Source organism: Ahaetulla prasina, chromosome 1, assembly GCF_028640845.1.
Source record: "Ahaetulla prasina isolate Xishuangbanna chromosome 1, ASM2864084v1, whole genome shotgun sequence".
In the NCBI taxonomy this organism is placed as follows: Eukaryota; Metazoa; Chordata; class Lepidosauria; order Squamata; family Colubridae; genus Ahaetulla; species Ahaetulla prasina.
In genome coordinates this window covers 365,974,360-365,995,318 of record NC_080539.1, presented here as the reverse complement: position 1 = coordinate 365,995,318, position 20,959 = coordinate 365,974,360, and the positions used below count along the sequence as shown (strand labels likewise).

General features: G+C 45.4%; 1 protein-coding gene across 1 annotated transcript in view; it reads left to right on the top strand.

Moving 5' to 3' along the window:
* TMEM59L (transmembrane protein 59 like) overlaps positions 1 to 18,719 on the top strand; it is a 56,462-nt gene extending 37,743 nt beyond the window's left edge. The window contains exons 6-9 of the mRNA XM_058163176.1: positions 2,428 to 2,536; positions 6,338 to 6,455; positions 8,336 to 8,453; positions 12,304 to 18,719. Of these exons, the coding sequence (XP_058019159.1) occupies positions 2,428 to 2,536; positions 6,338 to 6,455; positions 8,336 to 8,453; positions 12,304 to 12,465 (507 nt within the window). The 3' untranslated portion in view covers positions 12,466 to 18,719. The remainder of the gene's footprint in view (positions 1 to 2,427; positions 2,537 to 6,337; positions 6,456 to 8,335; positions 8,454 to 12,303) is intronic.
* The last annotated feature ends 2,240 nt before the right edge of the window (positions 18,720 to 20,959 follow it).

Sequence of the window (20,959 nt, the reverse complement as noted above, 5' to 3'; positions counted from 1 at the left end):
AATGTTGAACTATAAGCTAATCAACTGAATGATCTTGATTTCTGCAACACGTTAAGCCAAGAAAACAAAAATAACCTAACTCAAGCTTAATACTAACCAAACTGAGTTTGCTACACAAGTACAGGCGTTAACACATTATTGAACCTAACCTGTTTAGATATTTCGAAAGAGTGATTTCCCTCTAATTAAAATTTTATTTCCCAGCACTTACAACTCATCTAACAGAACCACATTTATGCAAAGATGCAAGCTACATGATTATGTGGAGCCCTTCCTTCCTTCCTTCCTTCCTTCCTTCCTTCCTTCCTTCCTTCCTTCCTTCCTTCCTTCCTTCCTTCCTTCCCACGCTCCTTTCCTCCCTCCCTCCCTCCCTCCCAACCCTAACCCTAACCCTAACCCTAACTCTAAACCAGGGGTTTCCAACTTTAGTAACTTTAAGGCTTGTGGACTTCAACTCCCAGAGTTCCTCTGCCAGCTTTGCTGGCTGAGTAACTCTGGGAGTTGAAGTCCACAAACGTTAAAGTTACTAAGGTTGGAGACCCCTGTTCTAAACCACTCCATCACCCTGGCTTTCTATAGAATTGTGAGGACTTATGGAATAAATTTACTTCTGTCTCTTTGGGCATTTTTTTTTTCAACTGTCCAGTTTAGCCTAGAGCCCTGGGATTTCTTAGTGGTCTCTTAACCAGTACAAACTAGGTCCAACTCAGTGTACTCCTTAAGTTGATCCAACATTGGTTAGGTGCTGCCACCTGCTGTGACCAAAGCAGATTAAAATCAAAATAATTCATTTATTTAAAAGTCTTCTTTGAGCTGGACATTTCCATAAAAAAAATGGGACATAAAAATCGAAATGGCAAATAACAGGGGTGGATAATATTTATTGCACTGAGTTATCCCACGTGGAATTGTCCCGCGGCGAGTTAGTCACAATGAGATGGTTGCGGCGAATTGTAATGTTTGAACTGAGCTCCGCTCCTTGTGACTCACTTTTATGGCCAAAAGAGTGAGGGCAGGAAAAACTGCTGTCCCCTTTTCTCCTGTGAGGTGAAGCTGAGGCAGAATGAGTACCCTTAGACTTGCAGATGGTGAAAGTTCTGGTAATCCTCAAGTTAGGACCATAATGGATCCTGCCATCAGAGTCGTAACTTGTGATGCGCATAGAATGAATGGGTTGGTCATATGACAGACCCAATTTTCTGATCTTTTTGTGATGATCATGAAGCAAATTAATGGTTCACTATAGATGTGGTTTTGCTGAAAACTGAAAGTAAATGCCAGTTTCTGGCAAATCCGTCGTAAAATGTGATCATGTGACCATGGGATCCTGCAAACAGCCATAAATGCGGTCAGGTTCCTGAAGGGCAGTCGTATGATTATGGGGTGGCAGGTTTCGACTGTCGAAACTTCAAATCCAGGTCATACATACCTCAGGTGGGCCCATCAAAACTTGATTGCTAAGCAACTTGTCATAAATCAAGGACTACGTCTATCCGATTTTCCTTCATTTTCATCACAAAATGGAGCCTAATCTTGCCCGCCTTTTGCGAGTGCGACCTTCAGGATGCCAAACTTAGCCTAGCCCATCCTTTGAGCCAAATGTAGCTGTCCACTTCACTTCAGGTTTAAGCTTCCAGAAGACACGTGTTGTGACCCAGGCCCAAGTAGGTAGTAGTAGACGCATTCAGTTCAAAAACAAGCAGACTTTATTAGAACAGCTGAGAATTAGCTCATTCTCAGCCTCGTCCAAACTAACTCAAAGCAAATTCTTCATAATTCTTCAGTCTTATCACCAACCTTGGTCTAATTAGGCAAACTGCCAAAGGCTTTTCTTGGCAAAAGTTCAAAAGCAGAAGATGCCGACAAGAAATAAATGCAGCAGGACAAGGAGTAATTCTATCAACTTTGTTTTCCGGCAAAGAGCCCAAACGCCGCGACTGGTCTTTTAAGCCTTATGGGAGAGGCCAATCATCTCTTGGCCCTACTCCCGAGTCATCCTCTTTGCTTTAGCTGCTCTTGCCTTCTGGCAGCTCGTCTCATGCATGCATTAGGAACAGGCTCCTCCTGTTCCTCTGCCTCACTACTGTCAGCCTCTGGAGGCTCCGGAGTGTGCACATCACTCCCAGATGACCCTGGCCCCACCTCTGACGCAGAGCCTTCATCCAGGCCTTCCCCAGCCTTCAGGACTGGCCCATGCTCTTCCTTAGCCCCATCGCTGTCTGACTCCGTTGCCAGCTCCGCAGGCTGCTGGCGGACCACAACAACACACTCCTGAAGAGCTGCATGAACCTGTGGTCTGGAACCTGGTTTATTTGATATGTTTGCCTGGGGCTCCTTTATCAGAAGGTCAGTTCTCCTTAAAAAAGATGCAGCAGATATGGAAGATGTCCCTGAATGCTTGAAATCCTCTCTACCTTTCTTTGACAGTCACAACCAGAAGTTGAGTATCCAATCCCTGAGGCCCAGGCACCCAAATCAGAGGTTTCGGAGAAGACCTGGACAGTCTCGGCCCCCAACACCTTGAAGCCACACACAGGTAACGTGAAGATTCAAGATAAATATGAGCTGGGCGAAGGCAGATTTAAACTGTGGCATTGTGCCGCCATCAAAGAGGATGATGGATACCAATTTAAAACTCTTTTTAAAAAGCCGACTGCAAAATCAGTGGGTTCACAGTGGTTTCTATGAGTCTTGGTGGATATTGACTCTCTCTCTAAAGCAGTATTTGTTGTGTCTTGCCCGCTCTCACCGCAGCCGGGGTCTGCTTATCTGCTTCCGAACGCTGAAGAATGTCCTCCCGGCCCCAGCCCTGGCTCCATGCCCAGACAGGCTGAGGAGGGGGCATCTCCCGGCCCCAGCCCTGGCTCCATGCCCAAGCAGGCTGCAGAGGAGGGAGCACCCCCCGGCCCCAGCCCTGGCTCCATGCCCAGGCAAACGGAGCAGCTAGACCCCTCCCCCTCCTCCACAGCATGTGAGCCTGAGGAAAGTTTATTTCCAACAGCTGCTGATTGGAGTGACCCTCGCATCAGAAGACTGGATAGGCGGAGGCAACAGAAGGAAGGGAGGGGCAGGCCTTAATGAGTGCTGAGTCATGGAGCCACACCCCATGGCCTATATAAAGGATCTGCTTTCTGGCAGTCTCTGAGTCAGGCAAAGTCGAACTTATCTTGCTGAAGTCACTTTCTGGTCTCCTGCCTGCTCTGAGGACTTTGCTAGGACTTTGGGCAGAGCTGCAGAGGCACGCCTGATTCGGATTTCCCTGACCCGGCCGTCAGCGGAGGAGTGGGACACGACAGTATTTCTCAACCGTGGCGCCTTTAAGATGTGGGGACTTCAACTCCCAGAATTCCCCAGACAGATATTCTGAGGAGTTGGGCACTATAGTAATTCTGGGAGTTGAAGTCCACGTATTTTAAAGGTGCCAGGGTTGAGAAACACTGCTAGAATCCAGGCTAGCATCCATTAAATCTTTGCCTCTGGACAGCAACAGCAGAAGAGCACAGTTGCTGCCCTGTCCAAGGATGTTGCCTCCTGAGTTTCCTCAGTTGCCCGTCGTATGATGTAGCCTGCTGGGACAATTCAGCATAATTTTCCCCATTCTTACAATCTTGGGTGCTTTGAGGAACGTGCCTACCGTTCCTGTCCTATTGTTTCCTTTCGTTATATCCAATTAATATAGTTATTACATACCCATACTCATATATATGCTTATATATTGTACAGTTATTACATGCTTATGCTTATATATACTATGTGACAAAATAAATAAATAAATAAATAAACAAACTCGAATGAAGGATCATCTCACCCCTGTCGTGTCCCACTCCTCCGCTGACGGCCGGGTCAGGGAAATCCGAATCAGGCGTGCCTCTGCAGCTCTGCCCAAAGTCCTAGCAAAGTCCTCAGAGCAGGCAGGAGACCAGAAAGTGACTTCAGCAAGATAAGTTCGACTTTGCCTGACTCAGAGACTGCCAGAAAGCAGATCCTTTATATAGGCCATGGGGTGTGGCTCCATGACTCAGCACTCATTAAGGCCTGCCCCTCCCTTCCTTCTGTTGCCTCCGCCTATCCAGTCTTCTGATGCGAGGTCACTCCAATCAGCAGCTGTTGGAAATAAATCTTCCTCAGGCTCACATGCTGTGGAGGAGGGGGAGGGGTCTACTGCTCCGTTTGCCTGGGCATGGAGCCAGGGCTGGGGCCGGGAGGTGTTCCTTCCTCTGCAGCTTGTCTGGGCATGGAGCCAGGACTGGGGCCGGGAGGCATACATTCCTCCGTGTTCGGGAGCAGGTAAGAAGGCCCCGGCTGCGGTGAGAGCGGGCAAGACACAACAACCCCACTGGGATCAGCCGTGCCAGCAGAAGAGGCATACTGTGGGTCCCGTTAGCCGGATCATTCCGGCTGGTTGAGTCCAGGAGTGGGGGCCTTCTCTGCTGTGGCTCCTGCCCTCTGGAACATCCTGCCTGCCCCAGGTTGGTCCCAACCAGGGGTGGGTTTTACTTACTTTTACTACTGGTTTGCAGTGGGATCGCACATGCACAGAAGCTTCCTGATGACGTTGAGGTCGGTGGGCGGAGCCTACCCCCGGTTTTACTACCGGTTCGCAAGAAGCGGTCCGAACCAGGGACCACCCACCACTGGTCCCAACCTTCCTAGCTTTTAGTAAGGGCCTAAAGAAGTAGTTGTGCCAGTTGACTTGGGGCGCCAATGGGGCGTCAGGGGTGGGGTTGAAAAATTTTAGCAACCGGTTCTCTGCCCGGTTGCTGAGTGGGCATGGCCTACTTGGCCTCCTGCACCACGGCGGGGGGAGGGGGGCGTTGTCGCCCTCCCCAAACTCTGGAGGCTTTCCGCGAGCCTCTGGGAGGGCAAAAATGGCGAGCTCCTAAGGCCTTCCGGAGGCTGGAAATGTGCCCGTTTCCGGACTTCCGGGAGGCCCTTTTTTGTCCTCCCAGAGCCTCTGTGCGGCCCTGCACTTACCTCGCATCTAAAATGGACAGCGTGGAGACTCCTTGGGAGGGGCAGGGCAGGGTGGGCGGGACTAGCCAGACCAAAACTACCGGTTTGGAGAACCAGATGTAAAATTGGCATCCGGTTTGCACGAACCGGCTGAATCTCATCCCTGATGTCAGTGCAATGGAGATGGTTGATCGAGTAATAACAGATCCCATCTCCCACCACACTCTGCCCCCGGCCTCTCCATGTGTCTTTGGTTTTAAGGTTTGATTTTAACATTTTTCTTTTAACTAAGATGTAACCCTAAGCTGCCCAGAATTACCCTATGGCAGGGGTCTGCAAACTTGGCTCTTTTAAGACTTGGGGACTTCAACTCCCAGAGTTCCTCAGCCAGCTTTGCTTTGCTGGCTGAGGGATTCTGGGAGTTGAAGTCCACAAGTCTTAAAAGAGCCCAGTTTGCAGACCCCTGCCCTATGGTAAGATGCCAATAAATAAAATAAAATAAGAAATAATAAAATAAAATAATAAAGAAATAAAATGAAATAAATAAAATAAAAAAATTAAAATAAAATAAAGCTAGCCGTGGTTGCGCAGTGGTTAGAATGCAATATTGCAGGCTGCCGGTTGCCAGCAGTTCGGCAGTTCGAGTCTTGCTGGCTCAAGATTGACTCAGCCTTCCTTCTTTCCTTCCATGGTTAGTAAAATGAGGATCCAGATTGCTGGGGGTTGGGTGCAATATGTTAACTCTTTAAACCGCTTAGAGTGGGCTGCAAAGTACTGTGAAGCAGTATATAAATCTAAGTGCTATTTTTTGTTGTTGTTAGTTGCCAAGTCGTGTCCAACCCATCGCGATCCCATGGACAACATTCCTCCAGGCCTTCCTGTCCTCTACCCTCCTCTGGAGTCCATTTAAGCTCACGCCGACTGCTTCAGTGACTCCATCCAGCCACCTCATTCTCTGTCGTTCCGTTCTTCTTTTGCCCTCAACCATTCCCAGCGTTAGGCTCATTAGCTTTCCTCCCCAGGAGCAAGCGTCTTTTAATTTCTTGGCTGCAGTCCCCATCTATGGTGATTTTGGAGCCCAGGAAAATGAAATCTGTCACCACCTCCCATTTCTTCCCCATCTATTTGCCAGGAATTGAGAGGGCCGGATGCCATGATCTTAGTTTTCTTAAGGTTGAGTTTCAAGCCAACTTTTGTACTCTCCTCCTTCAACCGCATCAAGAGGCTCTTTAGTTCCTCTTCGCTTTCTGCCACTTCTAAGTACTATTGCGATTGCTAAATAAATAAACTTGCTGGCGCTTGGCCTGAGCTCTTTGTAACCGGTTTCTCTTTATTTCCTTTTTTAAAAATTTTTTTTCTCATTACTTATTTATTTTCTTTTCAGGCCTTCAGGAGAAATTGGAGAAGCCTCCCATCGAAGAGCCCAAGAGTCCAGCCCCAGCTCAGCCCGTGGGGGAGTCTCAGATGCCTCTGGAACACGATTTCCTGGGTTGCATGTCCAAGTAATGCCGCTCTGGATTTTTTTTTTTTTACTTGTGGTTTAGGAATTAGGAAGAGAAGGAAACTGAGAAAGTTGGGGAATCAAATTGTATTTGGATTGGATCAGACGCAAGACAAATTGTGGGTGAGGCTGATCTTGGTGGCAGGATATGCCAAACATCTGCATTTGGCTTGAGGAAAATGCTGCTTTCCCTTCCTTTTTCCCCCTCTACATTAAGTTCATATAAGTAGTCTTTGACTTACAAACATTCGTTTAGTGACCGTTCTTTCATAAGTGAGAAAAGCGGTCGTAAGTCACCTTTTTTCCAGGGCCATTGTAACTTTGAATGGTCACTGAATGAATGGTTGTAAATTAAGTTAACTACCTGTCCTATAATTTTAAAATAAAAGAAATATTGGCCTGCAGGGCTTTGGTTTTCCAGCTTAGTTATATTGAAGGATTGACGCCAGTAAATTTCTTTCTTTTGGGGTATTTTTTTTTCTTTTTCTGTTTAATTTTTTTCATTTATTAGTTCTGTTTATTTTCATTGTTTCTTTATTGGTTGTAATTTAGTTCATTTTTGGTAGTCCTATTGAGAAACATTTTCTTTAAAAAAAAATTAAAAGGTGATAGCTCTGAGAGTATGACGAAAGCTCCATCTGTATTTTTTAATATGCATCAGTGTAGATCAGGGGTAGTCAACCTTTTTATATCTACCGCCCACTTTTGTATCTCTGTTAGTAGTAAAATTTTCTAACCGCCCACCGGTTCCACAGTAATGCACCGTGTATCGTTGTCTGCGCATGCCTGTGCCTCTCGCGCATCGTGGATTGGGTTTGAGGGGGGACGCTGGCTATCAGCTCTGCTTGTCTGTTACAACTGGGTGGTGTGGGGGGAGATGCGCGAGCTATTCTGGGATGAGGCTGTTTTGTTTGCGGTCGCACTATAGCACCATTTAGTTTCACTTAGGTAACGTGAACTAAACTTATGTGCAAGCGATACAAATAGTATATTTTCAGAAATTTAAATTGTCACAGGGAATTTTATGAAAACCTAATGAAAATGTTTTTAAATAATGCTATGAAAATTTTTTAAAAAGTCAATTAAATTAAAAAAAGGAAAGTGCTTCAGTATCGGACAAAACCCCTACCGCCCACCAAGAAAGCTGGAACACCCACTAGTGGGTGGTAGGGACCAGGTTGACTACCACTGTGTTAGACAGTAAAGAATGAAACCTTGGCAGAAGTACCAATTAGAAATCAACCGTTAATCAGCACTCAGCAAAGGCCAAAAATTGTCATCCATGTATAGATGTATTCAATTTTTATTGGCCTTCATAAATATATCAAGGCAGTGAACATTCCTAATACACCTTCCTCCTTTTTTTCTGCACAGCAATAACCCTGTGAGGAGGGTTGGACTGAGAGAGTGGCCCAAAGTTACGTAGCCAACTTTTGTGCATAAGGCGGGACTAGAACTCACCGTCTCCTGGTGATTGGCCCAAAGCCACCCAGCCAACTTTTGTGCATAAGGCGGGACTAGAACTCACCATCTCCTGGTGATTGGCCCAAAGCCACCCAGCCAACTTTTGTGCATAAGGCGGGACTAGAACTCACCGTCTCCTGGTGATTGGCCCAAAGCCACCCAGCCAGCTTTTGTGCATAAGGCGGGATTAGAACTCACCATCTCCTGGTGATTGGCCCAAAGTTACCCAGCCAACTTTTGTGCATAAGGTGGGACTAGAACTCACCGACCCCTGGTTCCTAGGCCGATATCTTAATTACTAGCAAAAGTGGCTCTACGCATGTATATGTGGATACTTTGAAGCCCCCTCTCCATCTGTCCATGGTAATCTTGTGGCTTCTCTTTGGCGGGTGGGGTGGCTGCTTATGGGTGTTATAGGCGTTCGGGGCTGCCCCGCTGGATTCTGGCTGCTTGTCTCTTCCTTTCCATCATGGTGATGCTCTGGCTGAGTTGCGCCAGTTTGGTGACTGCGCCGGATCAGCACGTCAAGACTCAGGTAGGGAAAAATTAATAAGAGGTGGGTCCTTTTGGTAGCTCTGTTCGTCACTGTGTAAGTCTTTTTTTAGGACTCTTGAGGAATTTGGCTTTCATGAACTCTAACTCTGGAGACCAAGAAGATGAGTAGGAAGAGTTCTTTGGCCTCTGACATTTTCCAAAAATAATTTATCAATCTTCAAGTACCCAAAGGGTCACTATTGTTTTCTTTGGCAAAAGGTTTAATCTGTCATTCCCTTTGGGTATTAAAGCACTTGATGAGTTCAGAAGGTTACCTTTTATTATCAATTTTGTGCCTGGGTGGGGAAATAGAATAGAAAGAGAATTGGAATATATATATATAGGAATTAGTTACCTTTTACTATCAATTTTAATAACTAAGCAATGTATTCTTATATACGGTAGTGGCCAAAATTGTGGAAACCTTTTGGGAAAAGTATATTTTTGAAGTTTGATGGCTAATAACACCACTTTTTGGGGGGGAGTTTGAAGATAATCATATTTCACTGCTGGAATCGCCTGGGAATAGCCCAGATTTTAACCCGATTGAAAATCTATGGAGCTGACTAAAGAAACTTGTTAGTCAGAAGCGACACAGCAATAAAACCCAGTTAATAGAAGCAATCATTCAATCTTGGTTTCACATGATAACAGCTGCAGTTGCTTACATGCCAACTACTGTAAGTATTAACTGACATGATAATTTTTGTATATCTCATTTTTTCTACGTGTTTCACTTTCCTTTTTTCTACTGTAACTGCTATTCTAATAGCAAATCCTTCATAAAAGTTATTGCATTACATTCTTGATTACATTATCTTTCCATTGATATATAATTTTATAGAATAGAATAGAATAGAATAGAATAGAATAGAATAGAATAGAATAGAATAGAATAGAATAGAATAGAATTGAATTGAATTTTTATTGGCCAAGTGTGATTGGACACACAAGGAATTTGTCTTGGTGCATATGCTCTCAGTATGCATACAAGAAAAGATACCTTCATCAAAGTACAACATTTACAACACAATTGATGGTCAATATATCAATATAAATCATAAGGATTGCCAGCAACAAAGTCACAGTCATACAGTCATAAGTGGAAAGAGATTGGTGATGTGAACTATGAGAAGATTAATAGTAGTGCAGATTTAGTAAATAGTTTGACAGTGTTGAGGGAATTATTTGTTTAGCAGAGTGATGGCCTTCGGGAAAAAACTGTTATGGTACTACTCCAGAAAAAAAAAAGGGGCGTGTTATTAGCTAGTTTTAGAAAATACACTTTCCCCAAAAGGTTTCCTACAATTTTGGCCGCTACCGTAATAGTTTTCCTCACAAATGTACACATAGTCCTTGGAATATGACCATTCATTCAGCAACTGTTCGAAGTTATGGCAGCACTCAATGAACGGTACTTCCTCATCATTCTCTTTGTTGCAGCACCTTCATGGTGATGTGATTGCGATCCAGACACCTGGCTTGTGATTATGCTGTTGCGGCAAGCCACAGACATATGATCCTAATTTCAGGCCTTCCTTGACCATTTCCTACAAGCAGAGTCATTGGAGAAACCAGCAGGAAGTTGAAAGTTGCCATCGGGTGAAATCCTCACTTAGCAACCTGTACAGTCCTCATTTAACCACAGCAATGAGGATTGCTGGAATTGCTGTTGCTAAGTGACACGATCATCACGTAACGTTGTGGTTTAGCAACCCAATTGCCATTATAAGCTGAGGACTATCTTTCAAAAGGTTGAGTGATTCTGTCTACCTACCCAAGCCCAATTTTATCACCCCAACAACCCTGCACAGTAGGCTTAGGCCAAGGAAAAAACGACTAGCCCGAAGTCTGCAGTGAGAACAATGGCCCTGTGGATAGTTGAATGTTAGGTTCTGATGGAACCCTTTAATCTCTAACTTCCTATTCTCAAAGGAAAAGCACTACTCTTATCCAAGATGTTTTTGGACATTTGTCAGGTTGATATACACTGGAAGACTCATAGCCAGAGATTGAAGGGCACAGCTCTGATAAGATAAGAAGTTGTGAATGCTCCAACACTGGAAATTTTTAAGAAGATGTTGGATAACTATTTGTCTGAAGTGGTGTAGGGTTTCCTGCCTGGGCAGAGGGTTGGACTAGAAGGCCTCCAAGGTCCTTTCCGTTATTATTATTATTAAGATACTTCTACTGCAGATAAAGAAAATCCCTTAATACTGAAGAAAAGAGCTACTGGTCACTCTAAGACTCAGACATCTCTTATTCTCTCTCTCACTCTCTCTCTCTCCCTCCCTCCATCCATCCCTCTGTCTCTCTCTCCTTGTCTCTTTCCCTGTCTCTCTCTCCTGCTCTCCCTCTCTCTCCCTCCTTCCCCCCCCCTCTCTCTGTGTCTGTCTGTCTCTCTCTCTCACATACACACTTAATTTTTAGAAAATCCTATACAGTTAACCCTCGACTTACAACCATTCATTCCTTCGAAGTTACAAGCGGCACTGAACAAAGTGACTTTGATGACCATTGCAGCATCCCCAATTAAAAAAAACCACGTTAAAATATTATGATATTGATGTAGTTACTTATCAAGCACATCTAAATTACCGTATATACTCGAGTATAAGCCGAGTTTTTCAGCACATTTTTTGTGCTGAAAAACGTCCCCTCGGCTTATACTCGGGTCTATACGGCTTATACTCGAGGTTTTTTTTAAGCCTCGGCTTATACTCGAGTATATACGGCTTATACTCAGTTTTTTTCTTTTCACATTTTACCGGACTGAAGCCCTGCCGGTGCAGTGAGAGGGCGGGGCGGGGGAGCCGCCAGCCTTCTCAGCTGAGGGAGGGAGGGTTTCCCCAACCGGTAGGTGCCTCATTTCCCACCCTCGGCTTATACTCGAGTCCCCAGTTTACCCCAGTTTTTGGGGTAAAATTGGGGACCTCGGCTTATACTCGGATCGGCTTATATTCGAGTATATACGGTATATTAAAGTCATCAAAATATCTTTACGATCCTCAAGGCAGGTCACAAATTTTGAGCACGTCTAATGTTTAGAAATTGAAAGTTGAAAAATTTTACACCCTCTAATCACCAGGGTCACATGATCAGATTTTGGGTGATTGGCAGACAATTGGGGTGTATTTATGATGTTGCACTATCCCAGGGTCATATGATCATGATTTATAACTTTCCCAGCTGTCTTCCGACAAGCAAAATCGAGGAGGGGATGCCAGAGTCACTAAACAACCACATTATTCACTTAACAGCTGCAGTGATTCATTTAACAACTGTGGAAAAAAAATTGTAAAATGGGTCACAACTGACTTAACTGTCTTGCTTACCAACAGAAAAGTTGGGTTCCATTGTGGTCATAAGTTGAGGACTGCCTGTACCTAAACATATACCAGTACTTTCCCTGGGAATCTTTAGAATTGGCTTTGCTTCTTCTGTACCTATATGGATCTATCAGTAATGTTATACAGGTAGTCCTTGACTTACAACAGCTCATTTCCTGACTATTCAAAGTTACATCAAAGTTTAGTCATGCCGGCCACATGACCATGGAAATGTCTTCGGACAGCGGTGGCTCTTCGGCTTAGAAACAGAGATGAGCATTGCCCCCTAGAATCAGGAACAACTAGCACGCATGGGGGAACCTTTACCTTTATCCAACTTTGGCAACTTTAAGACCTGTGGACTTCAACTCCCAGAATTCCCCAGCCAGCCTGAATTAAACCACCTGAATTAAAACCACACCCGAATTCAACCTGCCTCTTCTAAAACCATCCAAGAAAGAGAACTGTGTGGTGACTTCCAGTGACGGCATTTTTTGTAACATCCTTTCTCCTTCCTTCTAGCCCCTGAGCATCAATGGAGACAAAGAGTACCTGGAAGACCTAGATGGACCTGTCCCTTATTCCTTACGCCCTGTCATTGCCGTGGCCATCTGCCCCACGGAGGACAACAAGGAAGCAGGCCTACTGCCGGTCAAGGTGGATTTAGACAAGACTGTCCTCTAAGAGCTTTCCCCTGCCTCCCAGCCCTCTTAATGCCCCATCCGCCTCTCCCCCTCCTTCTGAGTTCCTCTCAACAACCACAACAACGTTCCCATGATGCTTCCCAGCCCCTCCCATAGCACATTTTGTCACCGCTCTTTCATCCAGGAAGGTCTTAAGAAACCCAGCATTTTTCCGCAAGGCTCTGCTGGAATACCCAAGTTCATGTCTTTTCCCCCAGCAGCAACATTTTGGTTGCTGAGAATGAGTGAGCTAGTGAGACCCTGGCTCTCAAAGGCTGCCATTGCGACTTTTGAAATGAACGAGCCCTGGTCGTTCCCAACATAAGATCCTGAGATTGGCCAGGGGAATTTTGGGGGGATTTTTGCTTCATTTTGCTGAACGGAGCTGGGTGATTCCCTCTGCCTCAACACCATTTGGGGAGCTGCTGCTTATCCTGGTTTTCTTTTGTGTAAAAGAATTGGAGGGGGGGGATTAATGGGGCGATGCCTGCTTTTTATTTGAGCCTTGGTGGGACAACTCCGTGCAGAAAAAGTCAAGGGTTGCCGATCATGGTATGTTTTGCTGTTAATTCTGTGCCCTGATTTGCCTGACAGACTAGGATAGGGTTCCCCTGGGACCCATGATGGGGAATCTATGGCACGCGTGCCACAGGTGGCACACGTAGCCATATCAATGGGCACGCGAACTCAGCTCCGCCAACTGATTTTCGGGCCTTCTGGGCCCACCAGAAGTAGGGAAACAGGTTGTTTCCTGCCTCCGGAGGGCCTGGGGGGTGGAGAAGGCCAGTTTTTCTCTCTCACCTGGCTCCAGAGCCTCTCTAGGAGTTTCTGGAGGCTGGGGACAGCAAAAAAATCACTTCCTGTCTAACTGGAAGTTGGCAAACGGGCCATTTTTGGCCTCTGGAGGGCCTCAGGGGATGGGGAAGGCCGTTTTCGCCCTCCCCAGACTCACAGAGAGGCTCTGGAGCCAGGTGAGATAGAAAAATGGGCCTGCAGAGCCATTGCGTGCCAGGACCGGGGACGGTCACGTGCGCCTGTGCAGGGCATGTAGAATTATGGGTGTGGGCACGTGTGCGCACGACCCCCCCGCCTCCTGGCATGCAATGGCTAAAAGGTTAGCCATCACTGCCCTGGACCATAATTTCCTGAGAAGCCACAACTGGCCAGGATTGTACACACTGCATGAAATCATGGTCTGCATATTTGAGAGGTTGCATTGAGTTTAACATTTACATAATAAATTTACATGGCCGCCCATTTCACTTGAATATGACTCTTGAGCAGCCTACGGCCAACACTTAATATCATAGCTGTTTTAAAAACAATTGAGCATTCAAATGAAAGTAGGATTGCAAGAGAGAACATCTATCTAAACACAATATAGCCGTCCTGTGGGCTTCCCGATGGGATCCCCAAGCCGGTTAGAAAATCCACATTTTCAGGGCTTTCTGATAGACTAACAGGAATGGGGCTATATCAACAGCTTGGTGGGGATGCTGCTTCAGAGTGCAGGAGCCACAGCAGGAAAGGCACGGCTTTCTAAGCCACAGAGAAACAAACCACTTTACGGTTTAGATTGCAGTGTGATTCCGCCTATACTTCTTTCTTTTCCACTCCACACCAAAAGATATTTCGGCAAACAAGATACAAAGGGAAGACAGATTCCTCTGGATCAATGTTTCTCAACCTCAGCAACTTTAAGCTCTGTGGACTTCAACTCCCAGAGTTCCCCAGCCTCTTTCTGAAGTCCTCTTTTGGGACTATGGCTGCCAGCAAAAACTGAACAGAATGGGACCATATGGGATATAGGGGAAAAAGAGAGAGGGTTGAGTTTGAAATTGGGTTGGACCAGGATAGGAGCTATAGGAGCTATAGAAAACTACTTTCCCCCTCATTTCACCTAACAGAGAGACAGTTAGGCATCGGCTCGGGATGCTGCCATGTTCTCAATTCTAAGATACTTCCCTTCTGATCACATGACCCAGAATGGAGCTGCCACCTCTATCATTTTAAGCCTCCTTGGTCACATGATCCAGAATGAAGCTGTTAGGTCCGCCATTCTACGCTCTCTCACTCCTGGTCATGTGACCCAGAATGGAGCTGTCCTTCATTTTAAGTCGCCTTCCTCTGGGTCACATAATCCAGACTGGAATCTTAGGTCCTCCATTCTAAGCCCCCTCCCTCCATTTTGAGCCTCTTGGTCACAGGACTCCGAAAGGAGCTGCCACTTCTTCCATTCCAAATTCGTCTCTCTCGATCACCTGACCCAGAGAATGGGTTTATCTGACTTACCCTGTGTTTCCGAGTTCACTCAGAGACAATTAGGTCAGCGGTGAAATCCACTTATCTTCGCTACCGGTTCTGGAATGGGAGCGCGCATGTGCCACTTCTGCACATGCGCAGAGCCATCTGAGCATGCGCAGAGGGTCAAAAATGGGATGTAATGACGTCCCGGTGGGTGGACGGAGCCTACCGCCACCGGCGTTACAAGTTCGTGCAAGCCGGATAGATCTGGCCGGATTTCACAGCTGAATTAGGTGCAATGTGAACGAACAGCAGAAACAACACAATGCGTTATTTCAATACCCACAAGAAACTAGGCACTCGTGGCTACTGCTTGGAAAGAATTTCAGAAGCTGTTCTCTGTTGGCTCGCCTTGTTTTCTTTTTCTCTCGTGTGACAGGAGGCCTCCTCTTTTGGCTCTGTGAATTTGGGGTCTGTGGCAAAATCTGTCGTGTCCCACTCCTCCGCTGACGGCCGGGTCAGGGAAATCCGAATCAGGCTTGCCTCTGCAGCTCTGCCCAAAGTCCTAGCAAAGTCCTCAGAGCAGGCAGGAGACCAGTAAGTGACTTCAGCAAGATAAGTTCGACTTTGCCTGACTCAGAGACTGCCAGAAAGCAGATCCTTTATATAGGCCATGGGGTGTGGCTCCATGACTCAGCACTCATTAAGGCCTGCCCCTCCCTTCCTTCTGTTGCCTCCGTCTATCCAATCTTCTGATGCGAGGGTCACTCCAATCAGCTGTTGTTGGAAGTAAACTTTCCTCAGGCTCACATGCTGTGGAGGAGGGGGAGGGGTCTAGCTGCTCCGTTTGCCTGGGCATGGAGCCAGGGCTGGGGCCGGGGGATGCTCCCTCCTCTGCAGCCTGCTTGGGCATGGAGCCAGGGCTGGGACCGGGAGGTGTCCCCTCCTCTGCAGCTTGTCTGGGCATGGAGCCAGAACTGGGGCCGGGAGGCATACATTCCACCGTGTTCGGGAGCAGATAAGCAGACCCCGGCTGCGGTGAGAGCGGACAAGACACAACAAAATCAGATCACAAGCTAGAACTGGCCTAGAGCAAGTGTTCCTGAACTGAGGGTGCTGATGTTGATCCCCCTGTAGGCCTGCAGCAAGGATCTGGTCCCTGGGGCTGGGTATTCCTTTATTGGCACTGCAGTGCCAGTGTTTCTGCCCCTTTAGGTCAGATAAAGAACTGTCAGCTTCCTTCACACAACACGATTAGCTTGATTACAGTAGTATTAGCCTTGGTTCAGTTCTCTGTGATTTAGTGGGGGGGGAGGTTTTTTCTCAATCCCCCTTCATTATTTTTATAATATAACTCAAGGTGGCGAATCCTCCCTCCCTCCCATTTTTCCACAACAACAACCCTGTGAAGTGGGTTGGGCTGAGAAAGGGTGCCTGTTGTGGCTCCAGCCCCACCTCCCCTGGGCCTGGCGCCCTGCCAGAAAGTGACTCAGAAAGTGAGGGGGAAGGGCTGTCAGGGCTCCTCTCTGCAGGGCCGGCCTCTCTGGCTCAGCTCCAGGAGCCAGAGGCAGGCCAGGTGGAGGAGGTGACGAGGCCTCTGTCTCCTGTATCTCCCCCTGCCAAGGCAACGCTTCCAGACCCAGCTGTGGACAATCAGTCCTGGTTAGATCCCTGGTTTCGTAGATAAGAGATGCGGGAACAACAGAAGAAGGGGTGGAGCAGGCCTAGAAAGTGCTGAGTCACGGAGCCACACCCCACAGGGTATAAAAGCAGGAGGGGCTGCTGTACTACTTCGTGACGGACAAAGCAAAGTGACTGGAGAAAACTTGAGCTGAACTATTTGACTGTGCATTTGGCCTGGATTGCTGTTTGTTCCTGACTTCCTGGTTGCTCCGGTAACATCAGGGAAGATAAAGAAAACCTTGGCAGACATTCGCTGGTCTGCTGCCAGAGCTGATAGCTGCTGTGGACTAAATTGGTGGCTAATTGAGTCAGTTCACATGTCTCTCGGACTGAGGTGAGGGGGGACAGAACAGTGCCTGGGCCAAAGCCACCCAGCCAGTTTTCATACTTAAGAGGGGGTGGTGGTAGCTAGAATTCACAATCTCTTGGTCATTGGCCCAAAATTACCCAGCGGGCTTTCATGCCTAAAATGGGTCTAGAACTCACAGTCTCCTGGTTTCTAGCCTGGTGTCTTCACCACTAGATCAAACCAGCTCTCTTGTTGGTTTTATTCTGCAAATCCAGAACAATGGCCGAACACGGTAATCATGTTAGGTATGCTAAGGAGAGGCAGCCTGTGTGCACTGTATTTAAACTGAGGCTCAAAGTCTGAGGTTCACCCTCAAAGCTGCATTGTCTTTTTCAACTTAAAATCCCCACATCATTGGGAAACACTGAGCTAAGAAAACAAATTAAGAGCAAAGGGGTGCAAGGGCTTCCTTCCTCAGGGCCAATGAAGCAAAGTGAAGTTTGCTCCAAAATAATTCTCAACCTATCGTCTGCCCTGATTTTACTCAGAAACTCCTCTGAGTCTTAACAGGGATACGTTGTTGTAATGTAGTTGTCGCTGTTGTTAGTTCTATTAATTATTATTATTATTATTCTGCCCTTGATGAATGCAGGGCACTTTTGTGAACCCAGGATGTGTTTGTGAGCGATGCCCATCCTTCCACTTTCTCCCTTCTGGAACCTCACCGTGTACAGTAGTATCACAAGTGCAAAAAAGTTTCTTCCCTCACAGACTGGTGTAATTTCTTCCGCTTGCTTGTACATTCGGCCTAAGGATGCTCTGTACATAGATTTAACTTATCCCTTCACCCCATTTTTGGCTCTCTAAAACTCCTTTCCGCACGTATCAGGGTGCGTGTCTGCGTGTGCATATGTGGAAAAAAAAAAAAGGTGGTGTCTGTGCTCACACAAACAAAGCTTCACAAACACACACACACACATACACACACACAAAGGGTGGATCTTTGATCATGATGTTGTGGTCGCCATCTTGACCTCTTTTAAGCCACTTCTGCAAAGACGTTTGCTGCGTATTCTGAGTTGAAAATACCGCTTGAAAATATATGGGGCAAGATACATCCCCAATCTGGTGCCCTCTAGATATATTGGGGCTGTAAATCCCAAACTGGAAAGTCAACCACATAACTGGAAGGCACCAGGTTGAAGAAATCTTGAGAGAAGCCAATCTGGAGCCTTTAGTATAGCTAAAAGGAGCTTGCTTTTGCATTCAGTAACTTTTCAGATTTTTGAAACTCTTAACTCTTAAATATATTCTGGCATTCTTCATATGGGAAGAGTATTAGGGAGGTTTATATATATTTTATAGCTCTCTGAAGTTCATTCACCTTTCATCAAAATGTCTGCATCTAATTATTTGCGTGAAAAAAAAATAAGCTAACTTCATGGTATCTTTGTTCTGCCTGGCTTGTTTTAATTCCCTTAAAATTGTCTTTCCTTCCTAGGCTCTACTTTTTCTTTTCTCTTTGGGGGGGAAGAGTTACAAAGGCATAAGGCCTTGGTTGAACTGAGGTGAGATTTGTTGAAGACCTGTTAACTGCTAACTATATCTGTATCTTTAATAACCCCTTCTTGTCTGTCCCGGAAATCCGGAAAAGTTGTTTATTTAGTTTATTAATTTAAATTTTAAAGAAAAGAAACAATAAAATCAAAGCTGTGAAAAGGAACTGGCATTTTTTACTATTTTCTTTTTTTTTTTAGTTTGAAAGTTTTTTTCTTTCTTTCTAAAACTTTCCATCAACAATCCATGCTTGTGTGCTCGTTGCAAAAAAGAAATTGGGAGATTCAGGCCTGAATAACTTTACATTTATTACAGATACACCTTTACAGAAATGTTTCGGGACTTAATTCGCCTGATTAAAAAAAAAAAATCTAATTTACAAGATTGTGTGAGGTCTTTTGTAGCTGATGCATTCTGCACATCTTTGCATAAGTTTACACGTGTTTTCACACAAACAAAATGAAATGGAAGAACAAGATATGCTTCCTTTGTCTTTAGAGGGTCCATTGATGCATCATACAGTGTTAGGAGAGGTATCCTATTTTCTGTGAAGGAAAAGTGATAATGCCTCTTCTTAATTACACGTGCACATTCTGAACTTCCGGCTGTGTGGGTGGCAAAACCTTGGATTGGCTCATTAAAAATTCCATGAAATTATAATGGAGAAAGGCTCATCTAAAGGCTTTCTGGAGAACAAGATTAGCCTTGAGGGATCAATCCAAGGACCATCTTAATTAGCATTTTTCTCATAGCAGCCAACCAGATTTATATCTTGATTTTATTCACATCATCTGTAGGCCAGCTGATTCTGATATGCCCCAAGGATACAATACTCACAAGTGGGAAAATGTGAATTTTCTCTACATGGAATAATTCCAAATATTTGGAGGCCTGCTTCCTCCGGTGATAAGACTGAATCTTGAAAACTGTCAATCCTTGATATTTATTTTTAACCCACTTTTATTGTTTTATAAATATATATGTACTTATTTTGTTTGGATTTATTTAATTCCCCTTTAAACCCATGTGATATACAGGCAGCCCTCAGGCTTACGTCGGGAATTTCCATTGCAAGCTGTTGCAGTGATTAGTCGAGTTAGACCTACTTTTGTGGCGTTTTTTTACCGCAGTCGTGTGCACATCGCTGTGGTTGTTAAGCAAATCACATGATCTTTAAATGAATCCAGCTTCCGAATTGCATTTTTTTACATAAATCGGCAAAATAGAATAGAATAGAATAGAATTTTTTATTGGCCAAGTGTGATTGGACACACAAAGAATTTGTCTTGGTGCATATGCTCTCAGTGTACATAAAAGAAAAGATTCGTTCTTTTCTTTTATGTAGCAAATATAAAAATATAATATAAAATATAAAAATATAATATAAAATATAAAAATATAAAAAGGTAGCAAATCACGATCACATAAGAGCAAGATGCTGCAACTGATCATAAATGGAAAGCTAAAGAATGACGGGTTCTTGATGTTCTCTGAGCCTGTTTTTTTCCTTGCAAACGTTTCATTACCAAACTAGGTTACGTCATCAGTACAAGACCCCACTTTCTTCTAGCACCGATGATGTTATCTAGTTTGGGTAATGAAACGTCTGCAAGAAAATAACCAAGCTCAGAGAGCACCAAGGACCCCTCATGTCAACCCTGAGCTACAAATATTCTCCTTGATTGGTAAATTAAATAATCCCCGTTTAGTATTTTTCTCGTAGGAAATGGGTATAAACCCCCTGATAATTTCATTTTCCCACCTAGAATTGTACACAATATTCCAGGTACATATATACCCATGACGGCGAACCTATGGCACACATGCCGGAAATGACATGCAGAACCATTTTTCCGGGCACGCGAGCTGTTGCCCAACTCACCTACAGCTGGGCATGCGCGCACGTCCCAGTTGGTGTTGGGGCCTCCGGTGCACAGACATGCAATTCAGGGGACCCCCCTGGTCTTCAGAGCTCTCCTGCACATATATGCGCATTTGTGCATGCACACGAGAATACTGGTGCGCCGTGAGCATGCAAAAACCATACGCAGATAGTGCAGTTGCGCTCACAGCGCACGGTGGAGCACACGTGCGAAAGCTGTGCGCATGCGCAGATGGTGCGGTTGTGCGTGCAGCGCATGGGAGAGGAGCCGCGCGTTAACATGGAAGCACGAACCTGTTCGGCACTCGGTGAGTAAAAGGTTCGCCACCACTGATATATACCGTAAATGGAAGCGAGGAAGGAAGCAAAGAAGGTGGTTGTTGGATGGAAGAAAGGCCAAACGAGGTTTAGTGCTCCATTTGCACTTCTCCACCTTAGGACCCCACACAGTTGTGGGAGAAAAGCGGCAGTTTGAGTTTTGAAAACAAAAGGAAAATGAAAATGTTTTGCAAGAGCTGTCACAGCAACACTTGGTTCGTGCAACGAGTTTTAGTGAACTCTCTCTATGGAAGCACTGATTTCTGATTATACCGCCCATTTTTAAAATCTGTTGTTTTCCTCTGTGTGCATGTGAAGTGACAGCTGCCTTGCTGTTTTGTAGCAGCTGAGAGCTGATGGACTGATCCCTGATCCTGTTATAAGGAGGCTGGGATAGAAAATCCCTTCTCAGATAATAGCTGCTCTCTGCAAAATGTTTATTTGAAAATAAAACAAACCTGAATGAAAACGAAAACAAAACTAGCACAAAAGGGGAGACTGTTTCTGTTAAGTTCGGGAAGT